Source organism: Perna viridis, chromosome 6 (assembly GCF_037379345.1).
Source record: "Perna viridis isolate PV_CMFRI_1.1 ecotype Kerala chromosome 6, ASM3737934v1, whole genome shotgun sequence".
NCBI classification, from domain to species: domain Eukaryota; kingdom Metazoa; phylum Mollusca; class Bivalvia; order Mytilida; family Mytilidae; genus Perna; species Perna viridis.
In genome coordinates, this window is record NC_142450.1 from 39,664,709 (window position 1) to 39,687,449 (window position 22,741).

Consider the following 22,741-nt stretch of genomic DNA (forward strand, 5'->3'; position numbering starts at 1 on the left):
GATTGATTGTTGGGGTTTAAAAACAGCAATATTTCAGCTATATTCAGGCGATGAACATGAAAAGTATGATTAAATGAATATGAAATGATGATGAAATGAAAAAAGGGATGGGTCACAAGGACAACAGGGCCGACAAATTTTGATTGCCACTAGAAATAGGGAGGGATGGGTATGGTCTACAATCAATTGTCATCACTTAACATCCATTATCGTTTGTCATCAATCATCATTAATTTCTTTCAAAATCTTCTCTTTAACCGCTCAATGAATTATAACAAAATTTGGGCACCAGTACACTTTAAATCGGTCACCAGGTCAAATGGTTACAGAGTGTAAAGGTTCCTACTCCTATAGAATACCACAGCAGGGTTCTTTAACATGCAAGGAACGTGGCATCTTTGCCAACATAGTGCACCACTCTGGTTTGCGGTCAGGTTTTCTGTATAATAGCCTGATGACCCCAGCTTGCAAAATGCCAGGGGTACCCCATTCCACCACCATGGACACACAACCCAGTTGCTCTGTGGGCAGAGTGCCCTAGCCACAGGCTAGGGTTCTGAGTACTATTTAGTTGCCTTTTATGACAGACTTAGTGCTGCTGTGGGCCTATTATTTTGACACCCAGACCTCCACGGGGACATCTTGAATGTAAGGTGTATCATAAAAAGCAGGATTCATTTGATGAATAAGTTTCACAGGTTGTTTGATTAAATTACACATAACACCAAAGTATAGAAAACATAAACATAAGAATAAACCACCTACCAACATTGGGTATAAATAGCTGGAAAGGCAGTTCCTTTACATGAAGAAACAGTGTTTAAAAAAACAACTATGTAAGCATTTAAGAATTATAAAACAATGTGTAGATGGACAGACAAGTGGACTGTGGAATACTGTATGTCATAGGTGTCAACAGCCATGATAAAATGAGTGAGTGATTCTATCTCTTCTTATGAAAACCACTCTTAGCATAATGTACAGAACTTTGTACAATAATACTTTTTTAATAAGTGTACTTAATTTTAAGGTTTTAGCTTATGATATAAATTTTGAGTGAGAAGAAATAGAAACATTGCACCATTTATATAAATGATACATCAGAATATCCATATCCTGAATTGATCTGATACTTAAGGGAAGAATAATGATATAGCATACATTAGTGATATTGTGCTCTATCTTGTACACATCAATTATCCCATTCTGTTGTTTTAGATCAGGTATACTCCAGGAAACCTTCATCTGTGTGTAGGTATCTTCTGGTTTTGTGACCTTTAAATTTTTAACTTTACCTGGGGCTAAAATAGAAAAAAATGCATATTTGTATTTAAGGAATGAAAAAAAATGTTGCAAACGGTATTTATAAACAGAGTGTGCATAAGCCTTTAAAGTAAAAACAAATTTATATACTAAAATACTACATAGTATGAAAATATAATTGTTTGTGGTTTTCGTGGGTTTGGTTAACCACAATATTTGGTACCCAACAAAAAGGATACGATTCAAGATGGCCACCAACCAAGTAAACTAAGATCTTGTGCTGCAGTTTTCTGATTATTATGTAGTTATTTCATGGAATATCATCTAGGAATTCATATGAGAACATTAAATTTGTATTGGACTATCAGATATGAAACAATTTTGTAAAGAATTTGAATCTGGCAGGATGGGAGGATTTTAGTTTTTATTTTTCCAAGATTTGTAAAATCTTATTCCCACTGTCAAATTTGATAAAGAAATCCTGGAAATGTGTACTTTTTGGTTATGTTTGTGTAATATCAAGGCTTTATTTTTTTTTATTCCCCTTATAATGCGAGTAATAATGAAAACCAAAAATAAAAAATTGGGGTGGGCCCTTTTTAAGTAGGGGCAGGCAAGGATGAGAATCTACAAATTAACTTCATGTGGCCTAAAATAAAATAAAAATATTTTATTTCCCTTGAGGCTTAATTTTGGTTAAAAGGATTAACTCCTTTATTCTTGTACATGTACTCGTAAATTTGCATATGTTTTAGGGTCACAGAGTTTTGGTAGTGTTTGATTAGTTCTTGAGTGAGTTCATACTTTTTACGGTTGATTTTGTGCTCACGAGTTTTTTTTGTAAGTAATTATGGCTGGACAGACTGATTCCTAACACCTGTGTGACCGATTTTTATGAGTCTGATAGCTAGGACAATCAAAGCCATGATAAAGTTTCAATTACCAGTAAACAAGATTTTATATTCTGTAATCATGCTGTTTGGTGTGTAAATATTTTTTTTCAAGTATTGTATTAAATAACGTACAATATTTTAAGGAAATGGTTATGATGGCCCGTAATTGAGAATTCTACATTATTAGTTATTTTGTTAGCAATACACACAAAGCTTAGGGTAGAAAATATCCTTATAATTGAATTTGGTTTTAAGGGTATTGACCATAAAACTGGTGTCTTATGTAAACTAGGTGTATTTCAATCCACAATTGGTAGGTTCTTTTATATTGTTTGTCGATTATCACATTTAGAATTTCATAATGGAGTTATCTCCATTATTTATATATGTATATGTCATGAAACTAATCAAGTACATTAGGGACTATTTTCAAATAGATTAATATGTGTAAAGTGCATATATGCAATTAAATTATTTTCATATTCCAACTGAATATTTACATCGTGTTGAAAGTGTAACTTCTAAGTTAAAAGGTAGCACAGTTTCATAGATTTGATTGATATACAAGTAGCTGTACTATTAAGTACTGAAGAAATATTTTATATTATAAATAACATGTATACATAGATTGTGATATTATTTTATATTCTATGGTATTCACTAAATTATATTATTTGTTGTTACAGGATTATTAACATCTGGTAATAATAATCAAACTCTAGATTGGAAGTACAGTAATCGCCCTTAGTCCCAGTTTCTACACTATCAAGATTTCTAGTTTTCCATTTTGACAATATGAAGAAACTGTTGTGCATTTCAACAATAGCAGCTAACTTAATGCCTCCAGCAAAACCTGGTAAAAAATCTGAGAAGACTGTGCAAACATTGCTTACAGCAAGCAATCCAGATAAATCCATAGATTCAAAAGGAAAGGATAAAATTGACAAACCTCCTCCAACAAAACATTAGCAAGTAAACTAGAATTCAATGAAAGTGATTCAAAATTGAACTTGTCAAAATATCCAAAGTAATCTTGTTTCAATCAAAGGTGGCCTAGAGGGAATTATCTAAAAACAATACCTTCATAATTGACTGTCATCTTAGGGGCAAAAAGGTGAGACTGAAAATATAGTGACCAATATTGTTACCAATTTTTTTGATATGATGAAAACTGAAACAGACAATAAATTGAGAGAAAAGCTACAGAAACATACAAAAGTAATAGTGGAGTTAACATTATGAAAGAAATTATTGCTGAACATAGAAAAGCAATTATTGAATTGCAGTTTTAATGAACAATATCCTAGAAAATTAAATATCAAAGTTTTGCAGTATCCAGAAAGAGAAAATAAAACTGAAGAGACATGTTTGTTAATAAGATTGTGAAAAAATAACTTAATGTCAGAATTGCACAGTATGCAATTCAGGCAATACACAGAATTCCAAGGAAAGAGGGACACCAACATCCAATAATTGTGAAGCTCATTAACTCTGAAGTTAAGTCCAGAATTATGAGAGAAAAAAAAACTTATCCAAAGTGTGTGTAATCAAGCTTGTAGATGATGTGACATAGCAAATGGGACTTATAACTAGACTCTCTGATTCCAAGAAGTTTGAGGGTGTCTGTTGGAATTTCTAACTTGATAAAGATTTAGATACACATAATATAGTATATGACAGACATAATTCAAGTAGAAACCTTGTTCAAGATATTCATGTACGAGAATAGTCCGAATTTCCTCTGACCCTGCAACCCTCCTCTTTTTTATTTGGATACTGATATGTGGGGTTGGGGTCAGAATGATGTGCCATACAAAAAGTTGGAGATTCAGCGGTACCGTGGAGTACCGCCCTTCAACCACTTGTAACGACTCTCAAGTTGAAATTGTGCATGTCACACCTCCCCTAGTTCGATTCCGAAATCATTTTCCAGTATGCTGATACCAAATTTGCTACGAAAATTACATTTTTTATTGAAGTTTCGATCAGTTTCCACAAGAGACTCTTTATTGTTGACATTTTGAAACAATTGGTCAACCATAACTTAGTTATCACATGGAAACGAAATGTCCCTAGATTACAATGACAATGACTGTGCCATAACATTGTATGATGGCAAATTTGTTGTGGTTGTATAAAAACATTGTTTGAAAAAATTAGGCAAAGTGTGAGCATTAATAGTCCAACAATAATCAAGAATTCTACAAAAAGGTGAAGGGTAATTCTATGAAAATTCAACTTGAGTATTTAGAAATTATGAGTACAGGTACAAGAAACAAACTTTGTACCATACCAACAATTGGACTAGGAGACATAAAAACAAAAAAAAATAATAGAAAGCTTCACCGAGCACAACAAGATACACCCACAGCCAGTCAAACTCTATTCACTTGAGGCAAGTGTGGACACAATATTAGTTTTTGACATACTAAACATAGGGACTTACAGTTCATTATGGACACAACTCATTTGGACACAATATTACACAATAATTTGAAATTTAATTTAACTATAAAGGTCTGCTACAGTTTAAAATCAGACCAGAAATAAACAAGCTATCATCAAGAAATCAGAGAAAAAATACAAACTGAAAACTAAAATCAAGAAAAAATAATTTTCAAACAAGTTTTCATGAACAATCTTAATCTCACTGCATTCTGTATCCAAGCATTCTGATCTACTTTAAAAAAAAATGATGCCAAATAATGAACTAATTTTTGAAAATAAAACAAAAGCAGTATAAATCATACTGGCCATTTAAATATCGGCAAAAAACAAAGAAGTATCAGATTTGGGACAATTCATTCAAATATGTCAAAATCCCAAAACATATCTTGAATGTGAAAAAAGGGAACAAAGACAAAATATTTGTACAGTGTATTGAACACATCAGGTGCTCTGTAAGGGTAAGAATATCCTGCTCCACCAGCACCGACCATCATATTGCAAATGATAATAATCTGGTTGTAGTCTAGCAACAGTAATGCATCTCCTGAACACAAGTCACAGAGGGTTACTGTTAAACACAATTCACACTTGGCGATATCTATCACATCAAGAAAATACCATGATGTATATAAAGTAAATAATGAGGAAGTGGTAGAAGATATAAAAAAATGGTCAATTAAATTAAAATAGTTAAAATTCTCCACAAAACATGGCACATTATTCACTTTATATTTGAAATGTCAGTATTTGATCTTGAACTTGATATAACAAAGTCACCAACCAACATTGTGCCAAAATCAAAGGGATGTGTACCTGTGTAATTTTGATTCCCTCGGAGGATAATAATGTGACTAACAATTGAAAAAAATCTTAAATTCTATCCCTGAGTATAATCATACTCTTATTCACAAAATAAATTAGTTACTCTTAATTACCTGCTTGACTTGTTCTGACTTGTCCAGACATAATTGAAGTAGGACCATCTCCTTTATCAGTTCTAGCAACTACAGCAAATGTATAGTTCCAATATTCCTCTAAACCAGTGAACTTAGTAGTTCTTTTACTAAATCCTACAAATAAATTCACATTCACTTCCAAAGAAATAATTCAAGTTAAGCAATTTTTAGTAAAATGAGTTAACATGTCTTCACATAAAAAAATAGGATTTGCACAATGGAATCATGTAATCAAGAATCTGTATAAGTTTCATCAAATTCCATTCAGCAGTTTCAGAGGAGTTGTGGGTTAGAACAGGCCCACCCACCCTCTGGGTCGACAAATGACAAACTCCATATTTTGCATCAGGTAACCCAGAAAGAAATTCAGATGGAAAAACTAAACAGAAGGTGTACAATGAAATTATGTAACAAAGTTTCATCTAATTCCATTTAGTGGTTTAGAGTTGTGGATTAAGATAGTGGACACACGAACGAACAGACATATGGACGGACACCATGATTACTATACACCTGCGAGGTGTAATGAAATAAAATGAACTTTTACCGCCACAGTTAATTTAGTAACTCTTCTTAATTAATGCATTATATATTTACATGCAGTATATAAATTTGATGACTTCATTTACACTTTTACTGTGACATCTCAAATGAACATTAAATTGTTCTGAGACTGACTGATTGTCACAACAGGACGTTGACTTTAAACTCCTTTTTAATGAATTGCTGTGATGCAATATCAAAAAACAAACAAAGAAACAAAATAAAACAAAACAGGGTCAATGATTCATAGATTCATAACCCTTAAATCTAACCTGTTTCATTAGAGAACTTGACAAAAACATGTTGTCCTCCATTAACTACTTCATAAACCTTTACATGGTATGTGGTTACACCAGGCCGTGGTCCAGGTTGATTCCATGAAACAGTTATTTCAGTAGCACTATCAATTGTGGCAGTAACATTGGTTGGTTTCTGAGGTACTACAATAAAACAATAAAAACTTCAAAGCATATATTAATGCATTAAATATTGCTACAACAGTCTGTTGAGAGCCAAACTCCATATTTAGGTAAAATGCTTCCTCACACAAAACTACTCACATAACAAGTTAAGTAATAATTAACTGTACTAAACACAGAAATAAAATATCTCTCTCTGTTAAGTATTTACAGTGTCAAGATTATAACGCAGTTTTCTATAGGAGTGTCTAATCTGGCCCTTTAAAATGTGATGAAGCTTGCTGTTTCCTAAAGTAATTTTAACAGCACCTGTCAAGTTAGTACAATACCTATTTACATATTTTAAGTATCATTAAGTTGACTTATCAGATATTTCTTGTCAGTTATAACTAGAACTGTGAGTGAATTCACAAAGTTAATCTCCCTGCTTGCAACACATTTACCCTGTCCCTGAAGTTGAATTGTCTTGCTTAGCAAACACCAGTCAATTATTATCTCAAAGAAGATGTTGCCCTTATAAGTTTTGTGGACAAACTAAGAAATGATTTCAGGGTTAGTATTTCATTGAACCTGTATGCGGTTTCCTTGATCAGTGCAACTAAAAATTCAGCAAACCTTCTACTATACTTTGAAATAACTATGAATTTTTTTAACAATTCAAGCAAAATATATATTCACTTGTTTAGATGGAATGAGCTTTGACACTAAAATGTTAATGATATAAAGTCAATGAAACATGAGACCATTTCATCAGGTAAAAGTTGAGATATTTGTTACAAAAATTTTCTATGCAGCATAAATAAACAGAAGTAAAGCCTGTTTGAGATAAGAGGCAAAGTAAATACACATAAAGTTTCAACATTTTAGTAATAACAGTAGCCAAAAGTAACCAAATTATAAAAATGAACTATTAAGATTGTCAAAGAGTAATCAAGGGAATAAAGGTTATAGCCGTAATCAAAAGAATGTAATCCAGGGACAAAGACCAGATATGGAAAACAGACATACACAACAAAGAAGATAAAGTAACTAAAATCATACATACAAAGTAACAAAAGTAAATGAGCAACTCGGACTCCACTAAAAACTGGGAGCATGGACCAGGTGCACCGGTAGGGTAAGCGTCCTCTGCTTTTCTAGAAACACCCGCCGAGTTGCTCATAAAAAGTCAAGTAGTCCGGGGTAGACAAACGAGGGAAGGAAAACTATGACCCATTGAATAAATCAGTTCTGATGGTGCTGATGGATACACCATAACGATCCACGAGTTCATGATAACGACAATAAAACTTCTGTAGGGATGACTTCAATCTTGTAGCAACATAACCCTGCTCCAGAAGCCTATTTGTTAGAGTTCTAGCGCGATACAAAAAGTCTGCGTAGTTTCGGCAAGCTCAAAGTTTCTGGTTCTATAATGTAAATTTTCAAATTTAGCAAAGTCCAAATTCACTAAATCCAAATCTGATATTTTTTTTTTATCAAGTTCAGCTGGTTAATTAAGTTCTGATCCGGCCGGTGTGTACTGGAATCTGTTCCTTGGAAGTCTGATGAATTGGTAACTTTAGCGGTTAGCTGGTAACAGATGATTCGAAGTGACAGGAATCATACAACACTGTAGGTTCTACTGTATAATCCTTTGGTACTGTTGTTCTTAAGTTTAAAGGGAAAGACCATGTTGTTGTGAATGTTATAAATATTGAAAGTAATCTGTTAAATATTCATAAAAATTAAACTGAATCAAATTAATTTCCTTTTCGTAATTAATAAATCAAGATTTATAATTAGGAAATTTGAATTTCCCTCTTCTATGGGCACCACCATAACCGGTTGAACTGTGACGCCACGAAGTCGGTTTGTAAAGTGAAAGTAAATAGGTAATTGATTATAATGTCCGAAGAAAACGCAAATTTGGGACTTTTCCCCTATAATTTCAACCCAAAATAAATAGAAGAATAGATTGAGGCACAACATGTATAAGCAAATGTCAGACATCATTGACCAACAGCCCTGTGCAGGTCCGGGTGTTAAAAGAATAGACCTACAGCAGCGCTAAGCTTGTCGTAAAAGGCAACTAAATAGTGCTCAGAACCTCAGTCGGGAGCTAGGACGCTCTGCCCACAGAGCAACTGGGATGTGTGCCCCAGGTGGTGGAATGGGGTACCCCTGGTGTGTTACATGCTGGGGTTGTCAGGCTATAATACGGAAAACCTAACCGCAAACCATAGTGGTGCACTGTGTTGGGAAAGATGCCACGTTCCTCGCATGTTAAAAAACCCTACTGTGGTATTCTCCCAGAGTAGGAACCATAGGGCTCTGCCACAGGAGGCTAAATTGCCCGACCCTACCCACCTCTCCCTTTTTCCAGTGGCAATCAAAATTTGTCAACCCCATTATCCATGTGTATCATCCCATTTTTCATTTCATCATCATTTCATGTTCATTTTATCATCCACTTCATGTTCATCGCCTGAATATAGCTGAAATATTGCTGCTCGGGCATTAAACCCCAACAATCAATCAATCAATCGACCAACAACGGGATTTGCAGCCAGATGACTTGTATGTGTAAGGAAAATCGTATAGGAGAGTTCGCCAATCTCAATAGTGATGTCATATTCACTAATTTGCATATCATTGTGTCAAATTGGTTGGCAAATAAACAACTAAATAAACAATTGACAAATTCATGATTAGAATCCCAGTTTTCAAAACTTTGTTATTTTATTATATCCAATTTTGGTTCTGTAACATGTTTCATTTAGATAAAATAATTCATATTATGTATGTGAATTTATATCTGTTTTACTTAAAAAAATAAATTTGTAGCGATATTTATATGTAAACCTCTATTTTTGTATAAAACTATAATTAAAATCTTATGTACATATAGTCAAATTACTGAATATTTATTTAAAAATTCCATGGATAAAAAGAATTTTATTTGCAATGTTGGGAACCAAAAGAATTTTTCAATTATATTTAAAAATGAAAAAGTTATGATGATTTAAAATGGATACCCTATGCCCATGCCAACCAAAACCAAATCACAGGTAAGTGGTGACATTACGAAGAACTCTCCTATGGCTATTTCCGAAGAATGTTTGTGTTGCTGGTAAAAAAAAAACATTTAAAACATTTCTCGTTTATCATTCGTGCAATCATAAGCTTGACAAGTCATCATGTTTTGGTGATTAGATAAATCCAAAAAATCAACTTAAATACTGTTTTAACGGTCAGATTTTTAGAGTGTGGCTATGGGTAGTAAATCTTTTTTGGATCCCATAAACTCAAGCCCCTGACAACTATAACTTTTTTGACATAAACATTCACTTGACACCTAACAATTTCATAGACTATCAGAAGCAAAATTTTTCCGGAGAAAATAAATTTGTTATGCTAATTGCATTGTATGCAATTCTTGTTTATTTAATTACTTTTTCTTTTTATGTGTATTATAATTTTTTTTCCTGTTAAATCCAATGAAACAGTTCTGATATCTAACGATACAACATTTGAAATTGGTGATTTCTTTGTGTCTGTTCTTGTCTTCAAACGTGCTGTTTCAAGGTGGTGTGACTATGCCAGCAGCATTTTGCATCCATGACAGTAAAAGTGAGCTCATTCATAAACGCTTCTGGTGTGAAATGGTGACTTTAATGCCAATCCAACCGTTTCGTCATTGTAGTAGACAGGGAACCAGCGCTGTTGAATGCAATTCATCATCACCTACCATATGCTAGTGTTGTTCATTGCTGGAACCATATTAGACAAGACATAAAACATTGAGAAAGCACGGTGGTACAAGCGATGACATTGCTGTTTACCTGAACCATGTGATTGATTTGTTGACAGTTGAATCTTTAGACGATTTCAATAAAAAACTTGATGAATTATCAGCCAGCTGGAGCCAACCGTTTAGTGACTATTTTGACGACAATCTAAAACAAGCCATTCTTATGCATGCCGTAAGTTGGGTGTTGGAGGATAAAAAAATATATGATCTTTACTCGGGTGTTACGAACATTGTTGTTGAGAGCATGAACACAGTGATCAAAAGACTGATAGAATGGAAAGAGCTCTGTTAGACTGTATTATTCTGACATTCAACTACCTCCTTACCTATTACATGTTTGAACTCTTCTGAAGCTTTATCTGGGTCGGAAATTACAAGTTGAAACGGAGACACTTACCAGCAGCACTTAATAGTGAAGATATAGTCATGCCAACAAGTGTACGTCACCCGCATGAAATCATAGATCTTGTGAAGGGGAAATGCCAGCAAACCGAATTGAATGAAAACACAGACAAATTACTGGAGCCTACCGAAGACCTGTACGAAAAAGATCCATGCACTTTGCAAAAGGCACTTGCAATTGCAAGTCTACGTGACAAGTGAGTAATACATGTTCAAGATGCTAGATCCTTCATTGTTGAAGGGTCAACTGGCAAAAAGTATGCAGTTCAACTACATCCACAAGAAAAATGCCAATGTCTATTGCTGTCAACCTGCTACCATATAATTGCTGCCAAAATGAGCATAGGTGCAGAGGACTCTGACAGTAAACGTATACTGAATTTATCACAGCTTCGTAAGAACAGCAGAAAAACGCCAAATAAGAAAGCTGGGAGAAAATAACCACACCCATGCGATAAAGAGGACATCTCGATTTTTCCTGCTCCTGATTCATCAAAACAGTCTTTTATTTGTTCCACCCCAATATGCAACAGCGACTCTGAGGCAACATCATCTATCCTTAAGACGCAAGACAACATCAGCGACACCTGTTTCTAGAAAAAAATTGAATTCGATACACCAAAGCCATCACTTTCAGATATTATGGAAGAGCTATCAACTGTAAATTTACAACACAGTATCAACCAAGAGAACTACAAGACCAGTGCCATCACTACCAGTAGCCCGGAAAGCATGAAAACCTCTCACAAGAAATCCCCAACTGCACCAATCGACAACTGTTTTTCTGGTCTTTGTATTATTTCTTCTTCACATTCAGTGAAAAAGTTTTCTCTGTTTCCTAAGAAGTCAATTTACATACATTCAAAACTAAAACTACAGTTGGATATCTCAATTTCACTGAAATCGACTGTGCTGCAAACTGTCGATTACCAAATTTATATGATGACATGACAAGCTGCGATGTTTTAGGCAAATACTTCCATTTACATTGCACAATCCTTCAAAATGTTTCTATCAACAGCAGTTACCCATTTGTGTGTAACCATTTTGTTCAGCTATATCTTAAAAGTGTTAACAATATTACAATAGACTTGCGTTTCCTTTACAGACTTTAGTCGTATTTGTAAAAACAATTCATCAATTGTAGATAAGTTATTTCTAGTGTAAAATTTATTAAACCAAGCATGTACTTGTACCTTCGATTTCACATGTAATATACGTCAAATTTGTAACTATGAATTTGAACATAATATAATCTAAAACAAAGCTGTTGTTTTTATTTCCATTGTCGAAAATTCTTTTTCGTAAATAATATACATGAATACAGTAAAAAGCTAAGAATTATAAACTATGGTCATGTGTGAAAGTCCACAACACGAAATTATAACTAAAGCTGTCTATAATATGAAGATTATTACATACATTATTGAAGCATATTTCTTGTAGCGGTATTGTCCATTTTTTATCCTATTTAATTCCTATCGTAAGAGGCTAAATGATAGGATTCTACATTATTTGATTGATTGGTTGTGGTTTTATGTTCAATGGCAGATGCTTTGAGCATTTCAGAACATTTCCGATTAGGAAATATATACCTGTAATATTCAATGAACTTGTGAACTATTATAAGAGAAAGACTGTTCATTTCATTCAACCAATTTAAAACACTTATCAGTGTTATCAAAAACATATGGAAAAAAAAGAGAGTAATAGTGCCATAAAAAAACACAAGTTGTTAAAAACAGATTCGAGGACTTATTATATATTAAACTATCAAAAATATTGCTTAGACAATTATAACAAAAAATTAGCGAGCTATATTTAATTTAGTATCCAACAAAACTCGCTAAATTGGATATTGCACTCTTTAATTTAGGTAGATTTTAGATCGATTTACCTCCCTTTCCCAGGACGGGACACCTAAAATACCCATTTTGAAACACATTTTCTTCGATACTTGAGAGGAAAATTTCTATCACATTAAATTGAATATTTCAATACATTCATATTATACTCATAGACATTTCTTGAAAAAAATCTAAGAAATTTACCTCATTTTAAAGAAGATATCGGCAAAAATTATTTTCAGCTCAGGCTCGGGATACCAAAAATACCTACTCCCATTAGATAAACATGATCGTAGAAATATTTTGCGAAATATTCTTTGTTTACATATTATTTACAGTACTTGTATCAGTACCAAACTAACTTAGTGACGTCCCGAGCCATTCGGAAGCTATCGGTAAAAATCAATAGTTCTCAGTATCATTAATTTTCCCTTAGTCTGCATAGACTTCTATACTATAGTGAAGTGCATATTTTTAGGAATTTTTAAAAAAAATTGTAAATTGATTCAATAAAACTTTCACTTATGTAGCATTTCTGAGGACATGTGAAAAAATAATTTCCCACAAAGAAAATAGGGTGAGTCCACGAAGATCGGACAGAAAAGTAGTCTTGAACTATAGATAGCCATTTTCCCTACTTTCACTTTCGTTTTGCACTCACCAAACCAACCTTTTCAGTGGAACATTTTTATGTTATTATGTTAGATTTTCTTTTAAAAAAGTTCTTCATCTTACAGTGTGATGTTTGCACTATTTTATAAGTCATTGTTCATATCTTTTGACAAGACATTAGTTTGTAGAGAGGCAAAAAGAAAATGCACTATATTTTTGTAGCATCCATGTTTTGACGTACACCCGCTCTGGGATATGCAATACGATACTGGTACCAATAAAATCTGGCTAAGATCTTCCTTCAGATAGGAAATTCTGCAAGACAGCTATCCCCTTATTTTTCAAGGAGTTCAAACTTTACATAGCCTTGAGCATTTGATAAAAGCGCATTTTGCATTAAAGGTTATTTATTTTTGTTTATGTGGGTATGATTTATCATAAGAGCCCAACTTAATGCAACAGTGGTCTTTCCCTTTAAGATTCTTGACCTGTTCTCTTGCTTTAACTCTTACTGTTTCTTACTGAAGTTGTTTATTTTTTGGGTCCATATATGGTCCAAAACTGACAAATGCTTAAGACTGAAATGTTTTAACATATGTTTGAAGTATATGCCAAAAGCTAACTATGAGATAATAATTCAATGGAATAAGAAAAACATTTTTCACTCTAATTAAACAACTGAACAATAAAAATCAAAAGACAGTACCTTTGACAAGACAAGACAAGATTTACTGATTGCCTCAGACACAGTAGGTGTACAAGAGGACAAAAACACACAAACGTGTACATAAATAAGACAAATACAGACACAATACGCAGAACATTTGATATCATAAAATATATGAATACATTCAAATTCACATTTATATATTTACACTTTCACTTCCATATGATATTAGCAATTTTTCGTAAAAATGCACACACTCTTTTGTATAATTGAACATTACAGATAGACAATAACCCACCAAATTTAATCATATTTGGGTTATTTGAGTAGTAATCTGGATGTAACGAGATCTTAAATACTTAACCGTTGGATCATTACACTGGAAGAATATGTGAAATTCATCTCCCACCCCTTCTTACAAAGATCACATATTCTTTGATTCAGTGGGTCTCCAGACCACCTCCCAGTTTCTATGGGTAGTTTTAAGTTGGAACATCTTAATTTTGTCAAATGAATATATACTGCTGGAGACAATCAGAAGTTATGGTTCAATTCTGAATTCACGTTTAAAAGTAGAAAAAAATTCACCAGGGGATGTGTTGTGCATTTGCGAAAACATACAGTCGAACCTTGATGTGTCAAACTCGGATTAGTCAAAATCCCGGCTAACTCGAACTAATTACAAAATCCCAGCAAAACTCACCCTACTCCAATACAATTTCACCTCGGATGACCTGAACTTAGATGAATCGAAACCTTGGATAATTTGATGTAATCAATCAGTCCCCTCAATAGGACTTTGATGTTAATTAACCCTGATGTCTTGAAGTCAACTAATTAGTCGGAAAACTAATTGGTTTATTGCAATCCATGATCGGAGTGTGTTATAACAACTATGAGCATGGCCTTTAAAATCAATTTGTTGACACTCTTTATGGCTTGATTTGTGTATTCAATGAATTTAAAATTGCATGTGTAGTGAAAAGAAACAAATTTTGTAAATTACAGTCGGAATTTACACTAACATTGATATCAGATATTTTGATTTTGACAAAATTAAAAAAAAATGACTACTTAATGAAACATCAAACAGACGATAGTAAGTGTATTTAAATGATTACACTCGTTACACTAGTGAATTAGAAATTTTATTGTAATAATGTAGAGTATAGAGTACATGGTTTGACGATACTCCTGACTGTGAGTCAAACAAAGCAGCATTTTATGAACTAAGACGTTTTAGTTGTAGAAAAAATAAAAAAAAAGTAAATTTCACTAAAGCAGTTGGTGCCGTTCAGTATTTCAAACATGATATACAACATACAAAAAACTAGAAGGTCTGTTCATCACAGGAGCCCCTGCCTCATTTGTTAGTAGTGATTTTTTTTTTTAGTAAATCAAATGTGTCTTTAAGACACTAATGATGCTCCAGCTCGCTAGATTTGCCAAAATAGGTACATGTTTATTTTTGTATGAAGACATGGTTTGCAGATGCAGAAAGCCTTCCAAAATTTGAGTTACCCATGGTCTGGGGATCAATTTGGGGATCAGAAATTTCTAAATATATGCATATCTACATATTGTATCCTGGCCACATAGTGTCATGAAATTCTGTTTGGTAGTGTCAGACTAGTTGTGATGAGAAAAAGAGGACCGATGGATGTATTAATGGACACATAAAAAATGTTAATACCCCCCCCCCCCCCCCACAAACAAATCCCTAACTTTGTTGCTTGGGATATATTTCTGAAAAAAAATAACAAAGTCTAACTATCACCCAGTTCCGTAATATTTCATAAAAATCAAGATCCTATGACCTTGCACACCATTATTATGCGTAGAAACATCCTGCAAAAAATATTGTAGATGTAGTTCAAAAACTACAGAAAGAGATAGCCATACAAGCCATATAGCCCTATTTTAGATGAAAATAAGCAAGTTTTGCTTTCACAAATTTCTGTAATATTTCACGAAAATCAAAATCCTTTGACCCTGCACATCATGGGTAGAAATATCCTGTAAGATATTTTAGATGTAGTTCAAACTTTGTACGAAGAAATAGCTGGACAAGCCATGATCATGTGTAATCCGGACGGACAGGGATAAATTAATATGCCCCCCGACAGTTTGTCGCGGGGGCACAAACATATCTTTTGATATGAAACACAAGACATTACGAAGTAGTACCGTGTAAAGTGAAGTACATGCACATCTACAAGTGCAACAAATGATGTAAATACAGGAACAATCATTGACCAAACCACTAGTATTTCCGGTTTATCCTCGACCTCGGATTACTTGAACCTCAGATAGATTGACAGAATTGATCCCCTAATGTCTGTTTTACTGCCAACTTAAGCCAGTTAATATTTACTTTAACGTGTTCGTTCCATAAGTAACTAAGACCAGTATCATCCAAGATAGATTTAACATAGTTAACCCACCTAAATTTTGTCGGTTTACTATCATGCAATTTTATCATAAGCCTAAGCATTAGATTTAACAGTTTTTGTTCTTTATACATAGTTCTTTCCCAAAAGCTAACCATTTTACTTTAACAAATATTTCAAGTGCAATTCTCCCTAAACCGTAAAATTTGGAGTACTGCTTGTCAGCTTAAGGAAATTCTTACAAAATTTAAATGCACCTTTACAATGTTTTTGCATGTTTTCAAAACCCTCAGAGGAATATAACAGTATTGGTAATATTAAAGTATAAAATACTTAAACTGTAAATCCATTGGCAGTGGAATGTTTTTTTAGTTTCCTATAGAGAGCAAAGAGAGCTTTTTTGGGCTTGATCTATTAAATGCTACCATCTTGCAGTAGTGAAACTGAAAACCGTGCCAAGATACGTATACGACTCTACTATTTCTATATTTTGTTATATATTTGAAATGTTCTATCAAATCTACACTTTTTTTAAATGAAGACAACAACTTTTGTCTTTTTAGTATCAACCTGTAACTTCCATTCTTTACAGTAATTAGCAAACATATCGAATGCTTTTTGCACATCTTCGTTTGTTTCTGACATTATAAATGTATCATCTGCATAAAGCATCACAAATATTTTTATATATACACCAAATGTTTCACAGCATGAACTTTCTATCAAATCCAGATTTTGTACTTCATTGCCTTGCAAAAAGTTTTCTAGATCATTAAAATAAATTGAGAACAAAAAGGCAACAAGTTTTCTCCTTGTCTTACACCAATTCCACATTTAAAAAATGCAGACAGTTTACCTTGATGCCGTATACGAAAATTGATATTCTGAAACATATTGATAATAATGGAAAATATTGTCCCTGTTATATTGGAGTTTTGAACTTTTAGCCACAGACCATCTCTCCAAACTGTGTCAAATGCTTTTTTATTTAAGTGAACGAATGTGCAAAATAGTTTTTTACCTTTTGAAAAATATATAGCTAAAAGGAAGTGTAACACAAAAATGTTGTCAACAGTAGAATAACCCTTTCGAAATCTAGTCTGTGATTGATATAAGAGCTCAATCTCATCAGAAAACTTAGTCTTTCATTCAAAATGGTAGAGAAGGTTTTCCCTAAGCATGAATTTAGTGAATTCCTCTATAGTTATTCGGATCCGATAGCACACTTTTATTCTTATAAATAGGTACAATAATTCCTTGTAACCAAAGTTCTGGTAAAATACCTGCATCAAGTACTACCTTAAAAATCTTTAAGAATACAGGCATAAGTTCCAAAACAGTGTTTTTAAGATATTCCTCGGAAGGGAAAAGCTTCGCCATTTTTTAAAATTTCTAATGTTTTTAACTATTTTGTTTTCAATGATCGAAGTCCACCATCAAATAATTCATTTAACTCCCTTGGTAAGTTGTTAACAAAATTTTCAAAATGAAAAGTTACTTTTTCATCTATGTTTCTTTCTCATTTATTGTAGCTCTAGGAAAAAATCATATATTTTATCCACAGAAATATCGCTTTTGTCTATTCCCTTTTTTGTCTATGCTGTTTAATATTTTCCAAAAAGCCTTTGGATAGGAGTTGCTTTTCGTAAATTATTTCCAATTTTATTCTGATAGGTATCATACACTTTTTTCATTTCACCTTTATATTCTTTTCTTGTTTTTTTCATTAGTTTTCTGTTTTCAAAATATTTTAAAAAACTATATTGGTTCCTGGCTTTTTGGAATTTCTTCCTACTCTCTTTATATTTATCATTAAACCAAGGTTGATTTTTGTCCTTATCTTTCTGGAATTTTTTACTTCTATTTTTTTTTCTTTGGCACAACTCAATTAACTTATGACTAAAAATATTTACATTACAGCAACACTCACTACTTCTGTGAAGTGGTATTTTGTAAAAAACAAAACAGATTTTCATAATCATACATATAAGACATAACATCAACATCACAATCCAAATTTAGTATATCAACAATATTTTCATCTGGGGTAGTATAATCTTTCAATATACCAATTTTTGAATTGAAATGCCCCAATATAAAATTCAGATCGTTTCTATTTTTCAAATTTATCATTTCTGCTTCAAAATCATCACAAGAGTCTTTATTGGTATATTTTGAGTTTTAAGGTGTATATAAACACAACCAAGAAGATTAACCACAAATTTCTCCAACAATATCTTTTGAGAACTTAACCCATTGGACAAATTCACATTTGTTCTTATAGAAGTGTAGGTATGTAATTCTGATTTATAAATTATTACAATCCCACCAGATTTTCTTTTACACCGCTTTCTTATCTTTGAAAAATACTGATAATGTTTTCGTATGGTCAATTAATCAATATCATCTAGTTTTGTCTCTACAAAAATACAAATATCATACTGAAGTATCAATTCAATAAAATCAGGACAAAGAAGTTTTTGCTTTATGCTATAAACATTTAAAAAACAAAGTTTTGTTTTCTTTAAACTTTCCCTATTGCAGTACTCTTGGACCAACCCCCTAGTCTGGACATCGGTTGTAAGATCACGGAGATGGACTGTGTCTTTGCTGTTTGCTCGGTGGGCTAGTATCCGATTATCTGTGTTGTGGCAAGTACCATTGTTCATTCGTGTTGTTATCAGTCACTATGTGTTCATTTAAATCTTCTGGAACGCGTTGTTTATCATATATATACAGCCCAATTTCAAACCATTTTTACTTGGCTCATCTGTCGTCCAGCCTCTTTCATAGCTGGATACAACTTTCTTCTTTTTCTGTTTGATATCTGGAAGAAACTGCTCCTTTATCTCGTACGGTTTTCCTTTTAGTCTGTGTGCAATACTAAGTATGTATTCTAAATCCGATAGTAAAGGAAAGATGCCACTATTGGAGCTTGCCTGTAGTTACCATTGATTTTAAAATGGTAAACTCAATTTTGTAATTAATGCAGAGCTCATTTTGAAGGAAGCATCTTGGTAGGCCTTCTGTGTCTTCTTCACGCATTGTGACATTTGACATATTAACCTCAGGTTTAATTCTTTAATTGCTTATATTTAAATTAATAACTAACAAAATTAAAATAGACAAGAAAAATGAAAAATAATTCATAAAATTTCTGCAAAAATTTAAAATGTTGTGTAATGAGTTTTGCACCTATGACATATCTGCATTTCAGAGCCATATTCCAAACACAAAATAAAAAAACATTTCAAATGGCACAAATTGAAAATCATTTAAAAATTATGGAAGTACTGATGAATAGATTGGAGTAGATAAAGCTTCATTCTAAAAAGAGGATGTAATATCATTTCTCTACAAATGCAATTTATCTTATTACAAGAGAAGTAGATTTAAACAGCCTAAATCAATAACCATATGATAGTATCAATTGTTCCAGTGGAACAAAATTTTTATCATTCCAAAAGGGTTGTATACTTATGTAATTCCATGCCATCTGTTGAACAGCTTAAGACACACAAATAGTCAATCATTGGTAAAGGACAACAACCTTATGAAGTTTCAAAATATTGACACTAGCGGTATCAGAAGAGTTGGTCTTTGAAAAGCCCCGTTAGCCTAAGGCTGCAATCGTGATCAATCAAACACAACAGAAATATTTATCAAATGTATAAGTCATCCCCATTTTCATTATTTATTAAGTTTGGTCACCATTGGCTTAGTATGCAGAGATACAGGCAAAACAAAATGTGTTTCCCAATTGGATTTCATTACAACTTAGAGTGACCTCAGCCATCTGCTGAGCCACTTGAGCTACAAAAAAGTGGATTGTTTGTTGAGCGCATTTAGGTCAACAACCTTATGAAGTTTCAAAACATTGGCCCCGTGGTATCAGAGGATTTAATCTTTCAAAATTGGTCAGTCAGACGTTGAGATAGTCTCTTGGTACCATCTTGTTTAATCAGTTGAACTTTTTGTTGAAGCTTTTCCGTAAATAATTTCTGCCAAATTTGCTTAAAAGAGGTTTTCATGTAGTTAACCAAAATGAAAACAAATTATAGGCAACATACAATGGACAATGGATGTAAAGTGACGGTACAAGCTCATGTGGACCTTTGGTCTAGGTAAGCTCTTAAATATTGACAAGTAGAATACCTTCGGAATCAGTAGACACAGGAGCAGTTTTCTTGTCACCATCTCCAACATGATTGTAAGCAGTTATCCATAATTCATATTCTGTTAATGGAAGTAAATCACTAACAACATAGGTAATGGTGGCATTCAGTTCCTCAGGGGTCTTTTGAACAATTGATGATTTGCCACTTGGACATTTGGAGCCGATAGATGTCTAAAAATTAACATGATAAAAATTAGTTGCTTTATAAGGAAACAAATAGTGCTTTTTTTTTAAATGTTGTACACAAATAAAAAATCAATATCAATCTTTAAGTCCAGAGGTCACATATACCCTTGGTGATTCTCTGATGGAATTTTTAAGACCACAAAAGTGTTGGGCCTTATTCTATGATCATGGATCAAAAATACTAACTTTGCTGTAAGAACATAAATATTGTTCAAATTATACTAAAATATACAAATATTAGGAATATGAATTTTCGTGGATTTTGTTCTTTGTAATGATGTCACACAGTGCAACATTTACAATAAAAAAACTTTTTTAAACATACCATGATATGACCACATCCAACACAATATTAGGTTTTGTCACATTTAAACATCGATGACTTATAGTTCAATTATGGACACAACACCTGGTTTGGATACAATATTGCACAATATTTTGAAATTCAGTTCAAGTAAAAAGGTCTACGTTCAGGGTGTTTTTATGGACCACTTTGCATCCCATTAAAATCTGATTGAAATACGCAGGCAATAATTTTCATAAGGAATCTGATAAAAAAAAAATTCTAAATAAAAAATAAAAAAACTGGATTTTTTGGGATGTGGCACCAATGACCCATCAAAGATAAGCATGTTTAAAATCAGTAAATAGTTAAGAAGCATCTACAAGTCTCATTGACAAATATTATAATATAATTAACATATACATATACTATTAATATAGATTCGAACACATGAATAAATTCCAACATTTATGGACACAACATTCAAGCTTAATTGATACAGCTCTGAATTAGGTGACACAGGACAATAATTTGACCAGAAATGATATGGCCCTTTTTGGCCCCTAATTCCTAATCAGTACAAGTCACAACCCCCAAATTCAATCCCAACTTATTTTTTGTGGAATAACACATCATTGTAAAATTTAAACAGAATCATTCACATTTATTCAACTTATTGTCTGAACATAAAAAAATGCTTATTCCTAAAAAGTCAGAACAACCAAAATCAATCCAAGGCTTCCATTTGTAGTATGGCACATTGTGGAATAACTCCATTAGGATCTATATGCTTATATTCAAATTATTAAATGAACATCATGAAAATGCCTGTTTCAGGCCCTCATTTGTCCCCTAATTTCCAAACAATTCAAGTCACAGCCCCCAAATTCAATCCCATGCTTATCCTCGCAGTGTAAGTTCATAAAAATTTATACACTTATACTCAAGTTATTGAATGGACATGGAAGTGTCTACAGAAAACGCAGATGCAGACAACAGCATGATACCAATATATGAACTCAACCATTTCTGTCAAATCAAGAAAAGGGAGACATACTACAAATCATCATGCAAAAGCAATGTACCAAATATCTAAACATTCCCTCCATTTCCATCATTTTACAAGGAAAAACAAAACTAGCTTTTCCCATGTGGTTTGAAAATACAGATGTCAAGGTATTTTTTTGTGTTTTTCATAAAAAATTGTTTGAATTCCATGCCTTACAAGCCAATAAAAAGTAAATTTTTTACAATTTTTTTTTCTTCAAAATAATTATGATGTTTATGGCTATTCCACCATTTTACTACCTCTGCCTCTTTTGTGTATAAAAAATGTTTAACACAAGTATGCTTTAAAGAATGGAAATAAAACTCTGTGCAAAAGCCTTAATTGCTCAGCTGTTTTGACATTCTATTATAATTTTTTTTCATGGATAAAAATCTGAAGTTATTTTGTGCTGGATACCCCAGCAATTGTATTTACTTTAATTAAATTCTGTCCAGTAGTTTCTGTAATGATTATTTTTATAAATAATAACATTAAAAATTTGTCCAATATGGGCAATTATATACTCCAACATGGGTTGAAATTTTCATGAAAATTTGATCTCAGGTAGTTCTCATCATGCTGAATGCATTTATATAGAAATTGGCTTAATCTTACAGTTTTGGAAGTATATATTAACTAGAGGCTCCAAGGAGCCTGAATTCCTCACCTATTTAACTTTTCATCTTTCAAGGGCAATAACCTTAACAAGGAGTCGTTTGACAACTCAACCCTGGAGTCTTTTGTAGGCCTTATCATAAGGATAATTTCATCAATCAAAAGCCTTTTTTTTTACCTTTTACCTTTCAAGAGCAGA

The 22,741-nt window shown here is 32.8% G+C and overlaps 1 protein-coding gene across 14 annotated transcripts in view; it reads right to left on the reverse strand.

The window, feature by feature from the left end:
- Positions 1-22,741, reverse strand: part of LOC148614921 (receptor-type tyrosine-protein phosphatase eta-like) — a 118,153-nt gene that overhangs the window by 26,386 nt on the left and 69,026 nt on the right. For all 14 annotated transcript variants that reach the window (XM_088589445.1, XM_088589453.1, XM_088589446.1 and 11 more), the window contains 4 exons: positions 20,389-20,581; positions 6,376-6,543; positions 5,540-5,674; positions 1,162-1,301 (listed from right to left, as the gene is read on the reverse strand). In XM_088589445.1, the coding sequence (XP_088445571.1) occupies positions 1,162-1,301; positions 5,540-5,674; positions 6,376-6,543; positions 20,389-20,581 (636 nt within the window). The remainder of the gene's footprint in view (positions 1-1,161; positions 1,302-5,539; positions 5,675-6,375; positions 6,544-20,388; positions 20,582-22,741) is intronic.